Source organism: Mustela nigripes, chromosome 16 (genome assembly GCF_022355385.1).
Source record: "Mustela nigripes isolate SB6536 chromosome 16, MUSNIG.SB6536, whole genome shotgun sequence".
Lineage (NCBI taxonomy): Eukaryota > Metazoa > Chordata > Mammalia > Carnivora > Mustelidae > Mustela > Mustela nigripes.
Window position 1 is genome coordinate 607328 of NC_081572.1, and position 17866 is coordinate 625193.

Sequence of the window (17866 nt, forward strand, 5' to 3'; positions counted from 1 at the left end):
GGGGAGATGATTTAAAGAAATTCAATTAGAATTCCATAAGAATTTCCTCATGCACTTCCAAGGGGAAAAGTGGGCTTTTCCACTTTCTGGAAGCAACGGCTGTTGCCCTCAGTGAGGCTGTTGCTGATGGAGTCTGCCAAGGCCTCAGCCGTCTTTGGTTCCGACCTGTGCAGGAGGCCTAGGGACATGCTGCCTTCTTGGCTGTTCGGGGAGCCCAACGAGCGCCCGTGTGACGCTCCCCGCTGCGGCAGGGGAACACGAGAGAGCAGTTCAGTGTCTGTCCTGAAACTGGCCGGGGATTAGCCCCCGGGCTGACCAGCTGTGACTCTGACCGGGCAGGAAGTCTTACTCGGATGCTGTCAACACTGGATTTTTCTTTGTTGGGTTTTTGTTTTTGTTTTTTATTTGACAGAGAGAGGGAGATCACAAGCAGGCAGAGAGGCAGGCAGAGGGAGGGGGGAAGCAGGCTCTCCACCAAGCAGAGAGCCCGATGTGGGGCTTGATCCCAAGACCCTGGGATTATGACCTGAGCTGAAGGCAGAGGCTTAACCCACTGAGCCTTCCAGGAGCCCCTATCGGGGTTTTAAAGACAAGATCTTCAAGCTTTGATTTTGCAACAAATTGTTCAGACACGAGGTGTTTAGTTGTGTGTGCGAGGTGGAGTGGTGCGGGCCCTCAAGCCGCCTGTGTGCCCAGCCATCTGTCCCAGCAGGGAGACATTCCTCCTGTTTCTAGAAAGCACCACAGGGGCTCCCTGGGCAGGAGTCACTGGAATCCGGGTTGATCGCTCCCCAGCTCCGTTCCCCAGTTGCTGTGACTTGTCAGGAAGCTCTTGAGTCTTCAGTGAGGCGGGAGGTCCTGTTAGGTGCACCGCAGGCCTCCGCGGCTCCTCTGCCGCCCCGGCTGCTGATCACAAAGCCCCCCCCCCCCCCCCCCCCCCCCCCCCCGCCCCAGCCAGTGATGACCAGGTCAGGGATCCAGTGGGAGTTGCTTGGCCCGTTTGGGTGGGCACCAGCTCTCGGTACTAAAAATGGAAATTAAGCCTAGTTGTTTCTAAAATGTTGTATTTAATTAACAACATGGTGAGGAGATACTGTCATTTATTCCCTTAACTTTGAGAATCAAGTTTTTTGGTCTAAATATGTGTTTATATCTCAAATATTAAATAATATATTAACATTGTAAGAATCGTGTTAGCTGTTAAATCCCTAGCTATATCACAGACGATCCCGCTACCCCAATCCTGACTGACAACGACCTTTTCCCCGCAGCATAGCCGAGAAGGGGCTGTCCCTGGGAGGATCTGATGGAGGGGTGAGTTCCTGCTTCAGTTTTCTTTCTACCCCTTTAACTTGCTCTCCACCCAAGGGCAAGTAGCCACTGTGGGCGGGGGGGCCTTGGGTGTCCCTCCTCTCCGCATGTCACCAGCATGGAAAGGCCATAGTCAGTGGGCCCAAGTCTGTCCCCCTCTTCACAGTGAGTCACAGCAGCCTCCCCAGATCTCATTCATGTTTCGGACAATCTGCGGAGGGCAGGCAGGGCTGGGTGCACAGTGAGCTGACAGAGGGTTTAGGAGCCCAGTGAGGAGGGTGGCCAGGCCTGGACTGGGGAGAGGCAAAAGTGGGCAGGGCTCCTAGTACACGGTGACAGACATGCTCCCCCGCCGCCAGGTGGGAGGCCCCACAGACACGGTGTGGGCACTAGAGTGCAGGGGGCCAGGGGTCTGGGGTGGTTTCCAGGGGGTCACGTGGACAATGCGCCCACCCAGAACCTGAGGATAGGGCCTTATTTGGAAAAGGAATCTTTGACACCACTAAGTTAAGGGTCTGAAGATGAGGTCATTCTGGGTTGGCGGGGGACCCGGAGTCCAACGGCAAACGCGTCCTTGTATGAGAGTCGGAGGAGGTTGGAGGGGAGAGAGGAGAAGCCGCAGGGGCTGGGCCATAAGCCGGGGACACTGGAGCCACCAGAAGCTGGAGGAGGCAGGAGGCATTCTCCCCTGGACCTTCAGAGGGAGCCTGGCCCTGGCCACAGCTTGATCTCAGGGTCTCTGGTTTCGTAGCTGTGAGAAGACGAATTCTGATGAGTTTAAGTCAGTTTGTGACGATCAGTCCCAGCGGCTGCTGGGAACAGAGGGCCAGGGCAGCCCTGTGTCTCATCCGGGCAGCCTCTGGGAGTCATGTTCCTACAAACACCGCACGTTAGCTTGCATTCCCATGTGGGGTTCTGAACACCCAGTGTGTGAGGCTGTGGAGATAGTCTTCTCTGCACTGTAGTCTTCTCTGCACTGTTCTCCGATGGCAAAATTATTGCCATATGTGGACCCAGATGTCTACATGTTTCAAGACATGTAACCTTCCTGGGAAGATTTGTTTATGGACTTTGCTAGAATTTCTGTGTATTTCTGTGATTATCTGCATGACTTTATTTTATTCTGCAAATTTTTCCCTGGAGTTCCAAAATTCAGCTTCTTTTATTTTAGTTTGGTTTGATTCAGGAGTAGCATTTATTAAAAACCCATTTGTGCATGGACTCATCTCTTACTCTTTGCTGGGCTTTCCCTCAGGAAATCATCTTGCAGCAAAGGAACCTGATTTGATGCCTTTAAATTCAGTTGACAGTTATTAAGCTCAAATTGTGTTCAAACCCTGGGGCTGGTCACTGCATCAATGAGGAGAAATATAATTACCTTCCAGATAGTGTGAAAATGGTCCGTGCTGGTGACCACTTTTCCTGGACGTGGGGAAGGACCCATAGAGGTGGGGTGGGCAAGGGTACAGAACACTTTGATGGGCCTGTGAAAGGTAGGACCCAGCAGTTCGCCTCTGGGGATTACCCAAGAGCCTGAAAGCGTCTGTCTGCACAGCCTTGTCCGCCGGTGTTCAGAGCAGCTTTACTGGAAACAACCACGTGGTTGTATTACCCCAAACCATGGAGTGTCCTCAGCAGGGAGATGGGGTGGATGTCCCCGGACACAGCAGCTCGAGCGAACCACGTGACTGTGCTGAGGAGAGGGAGCCAGACTCAAAAAGAGCACATCCCACATGACCACGTGTAACTTTAGAAAGTGGGCATCCGCCTGTGACAGCAGGTGGTTACCTGGGGGGGGGAGGCAGGAGGCAGAGGAGTACAAGGACATTCTGGGACGCGTTTGTTATCCTGATGGTGACGGTGTTTCACGGGTATGTGACATCAAAGCTCATCAGACTGTACAGCTCAACCGACCGTGACACCTCAGCGGGGCTGGGGGTATGATTCAGCTGCAGGAGTTCACAGGTCTGTGCACCGCTTTCAGAAGATCAGACAGTGCGGGAGGGAATGAGATCTGTCCTGCGTATACCCCGGGTCCACCTTTCTTGAAACCTGGCATCGCCTGCCTGACCCCAGGGGAGGGTAGGATGGATCTCACAGGGGGACAGGGGACCCTGCTACCCTTTCTATGCACATCTTTTCCAGGCGTCCATCTTGGACTTGCACTCAGGAGCCCTGTCTGTCGGGAAGCACTTTGTGAACCTGTACAGGTGAGAGCCCAGACAGGCTGCAGCCCTCACTGTGCCCCTGCATTTCTTGGCCAGAGCTGGGGGGCGGGGCCCTTCTCAGGGGCAGGATCCTGGTTCACCAGCTGCAGGGAACAGTCTCCGGCTCCATGGGGTCCTCAGGGGCCTTCTTGAGAAAGCAGGACCTACCCGAGGCTGAGGGACAGCTAGAAGAAGGGGGGAGGACGGAGAGGCAGGCCAGGCTCTGGGGTGGGGGAAAGCCTTGGAAAGAGCTGATAGGACCCTGATCCTCCCTGAGGCCAGAGAAGCAGAGATTCCCCACCCTCAACGTAGTGACGTCCCCCTCTGTGATCACTGGTCATCCCTGTGGGGACAGGGCTCTTCCGCAGGAGGAAACAAGGAAGCTAAAGAAGATTCAGTGTTGTAAGAAAGTGTCGACACGTCCAGTGAAACGTTACATGTGTTAACAGCCTATTTTTCACAGATACTTTGGAGATAAAATACAAACGGTCTTCTCAGAAGAGGACTTCCAGTTGTACCGGTGAGGAGGAAAGCAGGGAAGTCAGAGGGGAGGCGGGTGGCTGGGCTGAAGGTTGGGCCACCAGAGCCCCGCCCATCCAGGGTGGGAACCCAGGCGCACCAAGCCCACCACAGCCGGGCCCACCACCTGTCTGGGCCACGCCCACGCGATCACCACCGGTACCAGGCCCTGTTCAGAGGCCTAGGCCACGCCCCAGGCCAGGCCACCCTCCCCAACCATGCCCCCCCTCCCCCGCCCATGCCACGCCCCTGGCCACACCCACTTGTCCACCCCACCCTGATCCTGGCTCTCCCCGGCCAACTGTGTCCATCCAACCACAGCACCCAGTCGTGCCCACTACCACGCCCACCCCGAGCCAGGTGCTGCAGGTGCCCAGGGATGTGCCCCCCACCCCCGTTTGTCTGGGCACTTCGTGAGCAGAGGGTCCCTTGAAATGCACGGTTCACTTTATCAGAGTCCTGGCCCGTGGGTGCTGGGGCGGTAACTCACCCCCACCCCCACCCCCCACCCCTGCTGGGGGCGGGGCAGGGAACTCATGGACTTGTCTGGGTTGGGCTGTTCTCCTGGCTCCACAGTTTTTCTCCTTCCTTGACACCCTGTGCCGTCAGGGCTGACGGGCAGAATGTACTAGAACAGCTGTGGGATTACTGTCTGCGCCAGCGTCCAGGGCACTTTGGGCTCAGAGCTGGTGCACAGGGCTGCCCCTGCCTCGTCGCTGTGGGCCTAGCCAGGCCATGGAGCCCACAGGACATATGGAAGGAGCAGACCAGTGGGGGCCTCGTGAGCTCCCCGTCTGCCCAGGGCTGCTCTCTGCCCCAGCCCCAGGTGGGTCCAGCAGCTCTTGCAACAGCCTCACGAGTGGCCCAGGGCGCTAAGGGGCCGTGCCCACTCACAAGTCACAGCACAGGAGCCAGCACCAGGCTCCCTCCCCATGCCAGGTGCCAGGCATGGCCCTCCTGCCCCGACAGCTCCCCCACAAGGGAGTGGTTTTCTTTAAGTAAAACTTGTAATTTTTAGGTAATCAAGACTCACAGACTATTTTGAGAAATAACATCGTGGAATCTCATGTACCTTCGCCCAGTTCCCCTGACGGCACGAGTTGGTGTTAGCAGAACCGGGCATTGCCCCCGGGAGCCGGCCCCGGTGCTGCCCCCACCATCTTGCTCAGAATCCCAAGTTCTACCGTATTTGTGTGAGCGTGTGCAATTCTGTCCTCTGGGTAGCTCACATAAGGGCTGCCAGCCACGGTACCGAGCGTCTCATCACCACACGGACCCCACGTTGCCCTTCTGTCTCCTCAGCCCTAGCACCCGTCCCTGACCACAGTCAGCAGAGCTCACTGCTACCATAGCCTCGCGGTCTGGGAACAGCGGCCGCCTCCCCTTGGTGACGTTCCCAGGGAGACGGCCGGAGAGTGAGCCGGGCTCCTGGTCCAGAGAGAAGCAAAGGGTCAGGTGAACTTGACACACAAATAGTAGCGTCAGTGAGCGGTGCCCTTGACCCCTGCCTCACGCTGGTGACCTCCCTGGGTGGGCCCTGAGGTCAGGGCCTGGGGCAAGGTGGGGTTTTGTAGCACAAAGAGCTGGGTGACCAGCGGGACGGGAGCCTGGCCTGCGGTCACCCGGTGACTCGTTCACTTTATCGTGTTTACCGCTAAGTGAAAAGCGTGAGTATTTTAATGTTCGTAAGTTCAAGGGTCTATGAAGCGTAAAAATGCTCACTGCAAATGAAGAGAAAACAGCGGATTTGTGTCTCATTCGAGAGCAAGCCTGCAGAGAGGAAGCGGTGTCGATCCAACCGCGGTCAGGAGCGGCTGGTGGTTGCACAGGCGGCCTAGGACAGTCTTACGTATGGGACAGAGTTTGTATTTCTGGAGTGAAAACCCAGTCAGAGGCGTGAGTGCTGTTGCCAGGCACGTGGGTGCTGGAGAAGGCAGCTTCGCGGAGGCCACCACGGAGGCCCTGGACACAGGCTTCATCAGGACGTCCGCTGGGTTCGGTCAGTCCCTGAGCTCGCTCTCTCGGATGTGAGGAAGGTAGAACTGTCGGACTGCTTCCCGTCTCTTCTGGGCTGTTGTCCGTCCGCCGACCTCAGGGAGCGTGTGCAGCAGGCGTGCAGAACCGAGAACCATGAGAACCAGAGGACCATCAGGGGGGCCCCCCGGGCACCGTCACTGCAGCGGGCGCCGAGGAATGGGAGGCCGGCGCGCCTGCGCCGAGCGTGGGTTCCAGAAGGAGCACCATCAATGCCGTGAGCAGGCCAGCCGCGGAGTGTGTGGCCAGATGACCGTGGAGGAAGGCCACGAGCCTCCGAGTTCTTTCAGGTTGTTGAACTGGGACATTTGGCTAAACAACTTCGCGCCCTGACGGTGAACAGAGATGAAGAAAACAGCGCACGGAGTCGATGCTTCCTCGCGACGGGCTGGGAAGAGCTGAGTGCACGGGCCTCCGGCCTCGCTGGAGGGTGACGCACCGGTGGTCGTTGTCGGCCCAGCAGAAGTTCTGTGAGCGTCGCTGGGGTTAGAGTGACCCCTCCACTGGCTGAAATGAGTTCAGGGGGGTCCCCGGAAAAGTCTGCTGTGCCCCCAGTTGGTGCCCTGCCGGAGGGGGGCACCCTTGAGCTAGTGCTGCCCACGTGGAGACACCAGCCAGTGGTTTGGAAATGTAACAATAACCCATCCTGTTGTGCTGGGGCTGCATCACGTGTGGTCCTAACCCTGGGTCCCCCTCCCTCCCGCACGTGCGCACACGTGGCCCTGGGCCCGGTCCCCGTCCTCCCACAGTGCGCGCAGGTACGTGGTGGACACTGTATGTGGAGGCATGTGTGGGTGTGTACACGTGTCTCGCAGACGTGTGTGGCCGTGCATGGGCGGTGAGTGTGCTCGGTGTGTGCGGGTACGTGCGTGAGTGCCTGTGCCCTGACATGTGTCCCCCCCGACAGGGATGTGCGGCAGAGGGTCCAGCTCACCGTCGCCCAGGCCTTCGGCATCAGCGCATCCGCACTGCACCTCACAAAGCCCACGTTCTTCTCGCGCATCAACAGCACGCAGGCCCGGACGGCGCACGACGAGTACTGGCACGCGCATGTGGACAAGGTGAGCACCCACTCTCCGGCCGGGCGCACAGCCTGGCTTCCCGGGCATCTGCCCCGTGGTGTTTCTGTGGTTGGGGTTTTAGACGTCTTCCTCTCCGACCTTCGGGTTGGACCCAAAACCCCTGGACAGTGAGATGTGCGCTAGGACTTGGCAGGCCCCGTGGCACCCAGTCGTCCGTGGCTGCCTCCCCTGGAACCGCAAACTCTACTATGGGCCCCCCAGGCAGTCTCTGTCGCCTCCACGGCCGCCGGGGCCTCCCCTTGGGCCTGCCCTCCGCCCACACCCTGCCTCTTTGCAGGAACATCTTGCAACCACTCAGGACCCCCGGCTCTCTGTTCTCGATCTGTTGTTCTTAGACACAGTCCTAGCCGATCCGTGATCCTGACCCGCTGCCCTGGAGCCCATCCCACGTGCCCCCGTGTTCTCAGTGTGGTGCTGGGGACACCTGAGGGCTGCAGGGGGCGGCCCGGCGGCAGGTGTGCTCAGGTGACCCAGGACTGTCCCTTGTGCTCCTTGAAGCTAGAATGGACGAAGCAAGTGAGAAACACCCAGGGAGCATGGGGTGGGAGGCGAGGGCAGGTTGGAACCACGCTTGCCAGTGGGGCTCTGTCTCTGAAACCCAGCCGGGTGCTCAGCCTTTGTTGGATCTCAACTGAGCCGACCGAGGCAGCACCACGCGTGGCCGTGAGCACAGTGGTGTGGTTACTGAAGCTGAGGACCTCGGTATGTCACTGGTCAGTCAGCTTCAGTGGACATGGTGTCTATGGCCAGGGATTGCCACAGGCCAGCGCTACTCTGGGGCCTGCAGCCGGTTCAGGCCAGGACTGGGGTTTCTGGCCTCACGGCAGGAGACCCAGTGGCTCTGTGGTCTTCCTCCAGGGTGTGCAGATGCCAGTGCGGTCCAGCTGTGGTCCAACCCCGTGCCCCTTGTGGCTTTAGCGGCTGTTGGCCTATTGGTAACCCTCGCCCCAGGGTCACTGCGCGAGGGGACAGCTGAGGTCTCAGCTGTGCGGTAACCACTGCCTGCAGAGCTGGAAACGGTTGTTAGGGCGCTGACGGCAAAGACGATGTGTGTGGAGGAACGTCCAGCGCATGGAGAAGGGAGCCCCCGGCGGGGGCCGGAGCCCAGGAGGACCTCCCTCACGAAGGGAGGCTGGCCCTCCACCGCCAGGAGGGGTCAGTTCAGGAGAAGCAATGCCCACGGCCCGACCGCGTTCTCGAACTTCAAGGAGAATACACTTCAGGCGGAAGGAGGCGCCGCCAGGAGCACGTCGGCAGCCTCAGGCTCTCCACAGCGACGCTAGGACCCTGGAGGGTCCACAGGAGCTGGGTGGTGTGTGGGTGTGGCCAAAAGCTGTCCTCGGACACAAGAGAACTCCAGAACGGGGCGTCCGCTGGTCATCGCCAAGCTCTGGTCTCCAGCTCGGAACGGAGACGCCCGCACCCGCCCCTCCCACGGCCCCTTACCCAGGTCCCCGGTTTTCACACGCGTTCTGAGGGTTCCTTTGCCGTATCTGGGGGTGGACGGATGGCAGAGGGTGGTTCCGATGGATGTGAGGTTCGCGGCTGAAGCTGCTCGGGAAGCATGGCCCCGGGAGAGGCGCAGGCCTCTGTCTCCCTGAGGTTTGTTTGGTGAAGGGATTCGGGACGAGGGGAATCCAAGTCAGGGTCTCAGTGGGGCATGCGGAGCTGCGCCCAGGTGTGTAGGAATCCAGCCTCCTGCGGCCTGGTGCCGAGTGTACGAGAAGGTGACATCGCTCTCGGTACCGTGGCACCGTGGTTGGCCCACCTCCCATCAGGAGGTGACTGTCGTCACGGTGACGGGGTAGAGATGGTGGCGGGGAAGGCTTTTTGAGCCTTGATCAGGAATGTCGTGTGAGATTGGCTTGGAGCTTCTGAGTTGTTCCAGGATGCCTGCAGGTGTCCGTCGAGTGTGCGACCGGCTGCCAGCCCTGCGGTTGCAGGCGGGAGTCGGGCTGTGTGCCAGGGCTGGGTTGACAGTCGGACTGAGTTCTTAAGACACTTCCTTCATCTCTTGGCCCAGACTTGCCCATGGAGCAATTCACCAGCCTGCAGAAGGTTCTTACGTGATGAAAACTCCTTGTTTGCCGCACATCGTTATCTTGGCACAAAAGAAAACCGTGTATCTCAGTAATTCCCTTCACTGACCAGATCCCGACTGGTCTGGTCGGCCCCTGGGGACGAGGCCTTCCATGCACAGTGCAGACAACCACGCCCTGCTGATGCCGCTCGGAAAACAACGTGTCCGTGTGGCGCCCTTGTCCGCGCTGGCCGCGAGCAGGGCCTCGCCTCCCTGACTTCAGGGCATCGGAGGAAACAAGTGATAGCCGCCACCTGTTCACGTCGCCCGTCCGGGCCGGGGGTGGGGTCGGTTATCAGAGGGTCTGTGCCCAGACGAGCCCCTGCCAGATCCCGGCCTTCTGCGGCCCGGGCCGCATCTGCCCGCAAGGGCTCGCACACAAAAGGGCAGATGCTGTCCGTTGGTCAGGATGAGGTCCCTGGGGTCCTCAGAGTCAGAGACAGGCAGGGGCGGGGGCGGAGTGAGCGTTTCACAGGACGGTTTCAGTGGGGGAAGGTACTAAGCAGGTTTCTGGGGACGGACGGTGGCGACGGCTTTGTGACCGCAGTGTGCTTGGTGCTTCTGGGCTGGGCGTGAAGGGGTTAAGACGGCTGGTATTCCCACCGGTAAAGGTCACAGTTGGCTGCCCCCCGCCCCAGCGTGAAGAAGGAGCAAGAGCACTTGTCGCTGCTGTGTTTGTTCTGTGTGCCGACGCGGGAGGTGGGAGCTACTAGGTGGCGGTGACACGGCCGCCGTCCCAGGAACCGCCGTGGTGCAGGCTTGTCCGCCTGGCGTCCGCACACGCTGCCTTTGCCAGGAGCCACGGCCCGGTTGTGGGAGCAGCGCAGAAGCCCCGGGCAGAAGCGGGCACATGGGCCCGACCGAGGCGTTTCCGCGGCCCGCAAGCCGGCGCGACCGTCTGGGCGGCTGTGCCCCACGAGCCCCGGTCGCCGACCAGCTCCGTCGCGCCCCGCCCACAGGTGACCTACGGCTCCTTCGACTACACCTCGCTGCTCTACCTCTCCGACTACCTGGACGACTTCGGCGGCGGCAGATTCGTGTTCGTGGAGGAGGGAGCCAACACGACAGTGGAGCCGAGGGCAGGTAGGACATCCCGCGGCGGCCCCGGGCGGGCAGGCAGGTCTCCGCACGCCCCGCTGCCCTCGGTCACTGCTGCCACAGCACAGCGGTCCCCAGAGTCCCCGGGGCCCCCAGCCCGGCAGGGACACCCAGAGCTGCCCTGTGAGTGTGTGCCCTCCCTCCTGGCGTGTGTGGGGAAGGACTCCCAGAGACTCCCAGGAGAGCCCGGCCACTTGGTCCCCGGACCGCGCCATGCCGTCCCCTGCTGCCACGTCTCCCCTGTTGTGTGGCATCGCCTGTGGGAGCCCAGTCAGACCAGTGAGGCTGCCCACCTGGGTTGGCTCAATGTTCTGCTGGCCACGGGACTATCCTCACTGGACAGTCTGGTGGACACTGGACAGAGCTGTTGGGTCCACACTGCTCCCTGGAGAAGCTGTGAAGGGGACAGAAGGTAGCTTGGACATCAAGGGTGTGGGAAGATGAAGCAGCTCAGGGTTTGGTCTCCCCGCTCTGTGGGTAGGCGCGGGAAGGGGTGCAGCCCTGGGCTCAGCAGGCAGGAGGGGCCTCCAGACGCCCTGCAGCTCCAGCAGCTGGACGGATTAAGGACCAGAGAAGCTTCCAGCACCACGGCTGGGTGTCACGTGTCATTGCTTTTGACAGTGCCCTGGGGCCCGATAGGAAAATCATGAAGGATTAGAAAAACCGAGATGATTTCTCATGTTTGTTACTCAGTTGCTGAGCTAAATCTTTCACTGAAGAACCTTCTTCTGATTCTGAAGTGTTTCATGTGTTGAGAATTAGGTGGGCAGTGTTGTTCAACCTTGACACACCCCTAGGGACGTGGCCCCGGGGGACTTGCTCCTGGGAGACCTGCCCACTGCTGTTGGTGTTCCAGGTCTGCGTTCGCTCTTCGCCTCGTGTGCTGTTAGCGGTGCTGGCCTCTGGCCACTTCGGTCACTTCTCTCTTCCGTCCAGGCCGGGTGTCCTTCTTCACCTCGGGGTCCGAGAACCTGCACCGCGTGGAGAAGGTCCACTGGGGCACCCGTTACGCCGTCACCATCGCCTTTACCTGCAACCCTGACCACGGTATTGCGGACCCCGCGTTCACATAGCCCCGCCACGCCTTCCCCCCGCGCCCCCGGGAGCGGCCACACCGAGCGTGGGCCCCTCCCGCCACTTCAGCCCTTTCCCATTGAACAAGGTGCCTTAGGAATCACCCGGAGTCAGTCCGCTGCTGTGCTGGTCATTCCTCGTCTGTAGGGAAATCTGGGAAGCGGCCCTCGGCCTCCGAGGCTCCTGTGAGCGACTCAGTGTGCTGTCCACGTCGGGCCCGGGAACTGGCAGCCAGCTGACGTGCCCTCCCACTCAAGAAGGGGTCCTCGGGCCCCGGGTGGAAACTCCCGCTTGTGAACAGTCATTCCCCCGGGCTGCATCCAGAGACCAGCCCGCCACTGAAGACCGACATCGGAACGTGGACAATGCCGTGGCCCGTAGCGAAGGTCCAGCACGGGGGTGACCGGTGCGGGCTGAGGGCCTAAGACAGCGGGGTCAGGAGTTCCGCCTCGCACAGCATCCTCCCAAAAGCAAGCCGGTCACACCCCACATGGGCGCCCTGCACGCACCCCAGCCATGCTTGTGGGAGGACGGGGTGCAGGGGGCCCCGGGGGAGACCGTGGGTGTGACCTGGGGGAGCAGCGGCAGAGGGCCAGGCAGTAGGACAGACACGGAACAGTAGCAGACTGAAACCAAGTACGGAGTGCGGGGGGTGCTGAGGGCCATGAACATCAGGCCGCCAGGCTCCGGGAGGCCGAGGGGAGAGGGGAGTGCGGGGCACGTCCAGTCCCCTTTGGACTGACTGACACTGTGAATAGCAGTTCACAGTGCTCTTAGTCCCAGGAGAAGCGCGCGTACACCGCTGGCTCTGAATGCACTTGGGGGGCCCCCTGCCCCCCAGGAAGGGCTCTGCCTGCCCCTCCATCCCCGCCTGAACCAGCCAAGCCCCACGGAGCGGCCGCAGCAACACCGGGGCTTTGCCCCCCCGGACTTGCAGGCTCCACCGTGACGTCCCTTCTGTCTCAGCACCTCTGGGGCCCCGTGGATCCCAGCAGAGCCAGGGCTGTGGACAGTCCCTCTGAGGAGCCTGCAGTGCGGGTGTCCCAGCCACCGTCCCCATGCCGGGGGACACACGGGGGGCTCGCGATCTTGGTGGTACCCGGACAAGCTCTCTGGGTCTCCCTCAATAGAGAAAACAGATCTGGGGGGGTGGGGGGCAGCCAGCGAGGACCCCATTCCCGGAGGGATCCCATGAGTGGTGGTGAGGAGGGAAGCGGCAGGAGGGTGGGCAGCACCCGGGGTCTGCACACGCCCAGGGTGGGTCACTGGACCAAGGCTTTGTCTTCAGGAAAATGTGGCTGCTCCCCTCTGCAGGCCCCCGGACCCCAGAAGAGATCCCCCCAACTGCCCCGCACAGCCGAGACCCGCCTTACCGCTGGGGGCTGCCGGGACCTGGTGGGCTTTGTGGGGTCGGGGGGACACGGCAGGGGCTGGCTGCACCGCGGACCCCCTCCCGTCTGCGGGAAGCCAACGCAGCGTGGCGGCTGGGGTTGGTGGTCCGCACCCTGCCTCCTCAGAGCCCCAGCAGAGGCCTCGTGTCCCCGGTGCGTGGATCTTGCCTCTGACACGCTGTGTTCAGGGACTGAGCCCAGACCCCTCAGCCTGGGTCGGGCCTCACCTGAGATCCCAGCCGGTGCCGGCCTCACTGTCAGCTCAGGGACCCCCTCCCTGCCCGACAGGTGTCTCACCTGCCCACACTGTTCGTCACTGCCTTCCGTGGGGTGCAGCGGGGCACACAGGATCCCCTCTGCTCTGCCTGGTGGCCGTGGACTTGGGGAGGGAGGAGGAAGAGGGGGTGGGGCTGGGAGGCAGAGGGCAGAAACGGAGGTACCCTCCCCGCGGGCCCCCAGGGGGACCTGGGAACACACACATGGAAGCAGGGCAGGGAGGAAGCTGGGCAGGGGCTCCCCAGGCCACGGACCGCCTGAGGCTGTTTCCTGCTCTGACCCCACTTGGCATCCAGACCCCAGCGTCCGGTGCCGGGGAGAGAAAGGGGCAGGTCAGAGCTGTCCAGCCTGGGAGCCTGCCCTGGGCGGCTCGGGATGGGGCTCTCCTGGGGGAAAACTGAGCCCTTGGCCAGCCTGGAAAAAGCGAGTCTGGCACTCCTGGCCATTGGCACTGGCAGCCCCGCTTCCCGCTCGCTTCCCGCTCGCGCGTCATCCGTCTGGAATGCGAGTGGAAAAACCTGCCCTGGCCCTGAGGCTCCTGGCTGGGCGGCCTGGGGGTGCTTAGGGGCCCAGGCTGGACTCGGGCCACCCCTGCCTCCCCTTACATGGGGCTGGGGGCTCCCACCTTCCGCTGGCCAAGCTCCCCTCCTTTCTCATGCCTGGTGAGTGGTGGAAGGAAGGTAGTCTAAGAGCTGGAGATGGGCTCTGAGGGCTTTCTCCAGGGGACAAGGGAGCCCCAGCATCCTGTTCCCCAAGGCTGGCCCTCCAGGTGACCCTGGTGAGGAGCACCTGTCAGCTGGGTGTGCACAGGTGTGGAATCAGGGGAGTTCAGGCCTCTCAAAACCGCTCAGGATGCCCTCCCACATAGGGCCCCACACCCCGCCAGCGCTGTGCGGCCCCCCAGACAAGCGCTGCCCCCCCAACAGAGGTCTGTCTGGGGAGCACAGTGTCCACAAGCAGAGGGCTCCCAGGGCAGGTGAACAGTGGGGGTTGCTGGTTTGGGTAAACTCACTTCCCAAAGAACAAGTTCCTGGAAACATGAGGGGCCTGGGGAACTTGGACGTGTGGGTTTCTTGTTGATAGAGAATGTCCCGCAGCTCCTGGGGGCCAGCAGCCTGTGACGCGGACTCGCGGGTCTGCACCACAGGGTTCCCACCAAGCCTGCACCGCCCGGAGCACGGGGTGGGAATGTGCCTGGAAAACCCATCATCCGCACTGGCTCTGGAGCCCCAGGGAAGCGAGAAGGCTGCTTGGCTGTGGAACCTCCTGGATTCCGGCTCCTTCCCGCCCCTTAGCCTCGCATCACCACCTCTGGAAGTCAGCAAGGCGGGGGAGGGGGGTGTCAAGAACAGAGTTCATTGTCTCATTCAGTCCCCGTTGGGTGCCCCCCCCCCCGGGAGGGGGTCCACAGCCTGTCTGGGACCCTGGTTGGGGTGGGGGCTGGGGGCTGGAGGACAGGGGTGAGGGGGCGGGGGGGCGTGCAGGGGAAGTACCCCGAGGCCTGGCATGCAGCCCGTCTCTGGATGCAGCGGGACACCCCATCCTGGCCAGTCCTTGTCCCACTGGCTCTGCTGCCCAGGGTCTTCCAGAGGGGCACACCTCTGCTGTCCCCACCCCACCGCCCCTCAGAGGCCTCTGCTGCCCCCAGCCCAAGCCAGCCCTGCAGACAGAGGCAGGCGAGTTAGCAGTTTCTACTCAAGACTGACACACGGCCCAGCGCTGGGCTGCCACACCAGAGCTCCCCGTCGTCGGTAATGGCTGAGACCACAAGGCCTCCCATCTGTCCACAAAGCACCGTGAGGGAAGGAACACTGCACGGCTGAGCGCGGCCTGCTGACCTGGGGAGCCTCAGAAGATGGACCCCTGACGGGTCCTGTTTGCAGGAAGTCCCAGCAGCAAAGCAAGGTGGAGGACGTGGCTTTGGGGGCTCTGCTGGGGGAGGGGGGTGTCTGCACAGCTCTGGAGTGGTGGGGCCCCCGCGGGACATGGGGGCAGGACATTGCCGGTCCCGGTCCTCGTGTCACGGGACTGCCAAGCATCTCTGTGCGGCTTTGATGCATGTGTGTGCGTTCACACACGCTGGTTCTCAATAAAACGGGGTTCTGTTGTACAGCCTTACCTCCCATCCCCCCTACCAGCCACCTTAGATCGACTCAGAGTGAACCCCACCTTCCTCTCTCAACACCGTGCCGGGCCGTAATTTATTTAAAGCTGCAGAGCATTCCGAGGTGTCTGATAGAGTGATGCCGGAGTGAGTATCTCTGTATATAAACCTTTATTTGCGTCTGACTCTGATTTAGGATAAAATCCTGGAAGTGGCGTTCCCAGAGCACGAGTTACAGACTTTACCTACCTCTTGGTGAGTCATGCTAACTTCACGCTCAGGGATATCTTTTCTGTTTTGGCCTTAAATATATTTCTGCATTGCAATTTTAAATGATGTCTCTAAGTCAATCTCCGGCTTCTAGGCCAACTTATAAAAGCCTTCCGATTCCTTATACTGCAAATACATTCACTGAGAGAGACATCTAGGTGCCTCCATCAGTTAATACCCGACTTCTTTTTTTTAAGATTTTATTTATTTGAGAGAGAGACAGAGCATGAGTGGGGGTGGGGAGTGGGCAGAGGGAGAAGCAGGCTTCCCACTGAACAGGGAGCCCGATCGGGACTCGATCTCAGGACCCCGGGATCATGACCTGGGCCAAAGGCAGACGCTTCACCGACTGAGCCCCCCTGGCGCCCCAGCATCCAACTCTTAAGCTCAGTTCAGGTCTTGAACTCAATGGTTGTGAGTTTCCAGCCCTGTGTTGGGCTCTGCGCTGGGTATGGAGCTTACTTTAAGAAAAAAAAAGAAAAAAGAAATGCGCTGTTTTTTCTTCGTTGTTTTAACGAGGTTATGGCTCACATCTGCACATAAAATCCGTCTAGGTTTTGCTTTGCTCAGGGGCCCACATCCCCTGCTAGAATTCTCCTTCCTCCTGGGCTGGATGCTTCGTCTCCAGGGGGACCCCAGGTCCGTGATGTAGTGGTTAGCCCACCTGCCTTATATCCAGGGGGACCCTGGACTCTAGGCTGTCTCATTCCTGAGTCCCCGGCCACCCTGTCCCCTCAGAACCGTCTTAATGCCTCCAAGGGAACCACACCGGCGCCTTTTTCTCAGCCTTCTCTGCTGCTGTCATCGCCGCTTTGCACGGGAGCCGCAGAGGGAGTGTTCCCGTTCTCCCCGCGCCCTGCGGCCCCAGCACCGGGCACCCTGAGCCCAGCGCAAGCCGAGAAGCCGAGACCCCCTCCAAGTTGGGGGATGAGGGCAGGTGGAACGGGTCAGCACATCCAGAAGGAAATGAACACGCAGACTGTCCCGGAAGCTTCTAGAGATCCAGGAGCAGCCCAAGCACCCCAGGCCGGACGGCTGGGTGGGGCTGGACGGGCAGTGGTGAGGCGGTGGAAGGCCGACGTGAGCTGGACGCTGGACGCTGCCATCGGCCCGGCCAGGCTTGCGGGTCTGCTTCCTGGCCTGCAGGTCAGGGTGTCCGGTGGACAACGTCGAATGCCCAGGGACTCATCGTCAGCCCGTGTGTCCCTCACCTTCGTGTGCTCATCAACCCGTGTCCACGCCCCTCCCATCTCCGCTCTGAGCCTGCCGCTCCGGAGACCAGGGCCGGGCCTGCACGGGGGGCCCCTCGTCTCACCGCATCACAGCAGCCAGCGCCACGGCCTCGGAGCCCCGGCGGCTCCCATCGCCCCCCCGGCTCCTCCCTCTCTCCTGTCCCTTCTCACACACCCCCCCACGGACCCCACTGTCCGGGAAGGTCACCCAGGTGAGGCCTGCAGGCCTTGGGAGTTCGGTTTGGTCTGAAGCTTCCAGAGTGGACCCTAATACTGACACACCTGGGCTGTGGCCTGGGTCCCTTCTGGTCACGTGTGAAGGGGCACCATGCACAGCTCGGCTGGTCCCCTGCTCCGTCTCAGGACTTGGCTTCCTCTAGCTGCGGGGGTGAGCCGAGGCAACGCTGGTGTCCAGGGCAGCCGGTGCAGGCCTCGGGGTCCTGGGGGCCATGGCTGCGGGGGAAGAACCCGAGTATTCCGGGTCATTGTGGGAAACCAGCCGGATGAAGGCAGGGAGGGCCCAGCCACTCAGGTCTGAGAGCGCATCAGGCTTCGGTCATTACTGGGCCCGTGGGGGCCGGGGTCAGAGGGCACCAGCGCCCTGGGCTGAGCACCCGCTGGGGGCTTCCCAGGCCTCTTCCCGGTGTCCTGTTCCCAAGGCCTCCACAGCCCTGTTGTCTGTGAGGTGCTGGGAGCACGGGACCCCAGCGGGAGGTAGGATGAGGCTGGGGGAGCGAATGATCCGACCCGGTTCACGGGCCATACAGCAGCCAAGGGCCGGGGGTCAGAACCGCGGGAGCCATCAGGATACAAGCCTGGCTCCCCCAGGGCTCGACTTCTCGCAGGGGCCCCAGGGCCAGGAGGGTCTGTGGGAGGCCGGCCTTGCCTGAGGCTCCTCTCGCTCAGCCACGGAAGCCGGACAAGACCTCAGGCGCTCTCCAGGCAGCTGGGAGCCGCCTCCTGGCTCCAGCACTGGCCCAGAGCAGCCGGAGGACGTGGCAGCTACCCACCATGTTCCTGCCTCTTTTTTGACATCAGGTGGGGTGGGGGGGCAATCCTGAGAGGGTCCAGGTCTTAGCACTGGAAGCCCTACATCCTGGGACTTTCTTCTGTCCTGCGCAGACAGGGACAACTGGTCACCCAGGCCCCTAAATTTAGGCCATTTATCCTGGGCTAAATAAGCTGGAC

The 17866-nt window shown here is 61.2% G+C and overlaps 1 protein-coding gene across 1 annotated transcript in view; it reads left to right on the top strand.

Annotated features, from left to right (window-relative positions):
• Nucleotides 1-11514, top strand: part of OGFOD3 (2-oxoglutarate and iron dependent oxygenase domain containing 3) — a 16465-nt gene extending 4951 nt beyond the window's left edge. The window contains exons 4-9 of the mRNA XM_059381050.1: nucleotides 1272-1314; nucleotides 3457-3521; nucleotides 3982-4038; nucleotides 6979-7132; nucleotides 10193-10316; nucleotides 11268-11514. Of these exons, the coding sequence (XP_059237033.1) occupies nucleotides 1272-1314; nucleotides 3457-3521; nucleotides 3982-4038; nucleotides 6979-7132; nucleotides 10193-10316; nucleotides 11268-11404 (580 nt within the window). The 3' untranslated portion in view covers nucleotides 11405-11514. The remainder of the gene's footprint in view (nucleotides 1-1271; nucleotides 1315-3456; nucleotides 3522-3981; nucleotides 4039-6978; nucleotides 7133-10192; nucleotides 10317-11267) is intronic.
• The last annotated feature ends 6352 nt before the right edge of the window (nucleotides 11515-17866 follow it).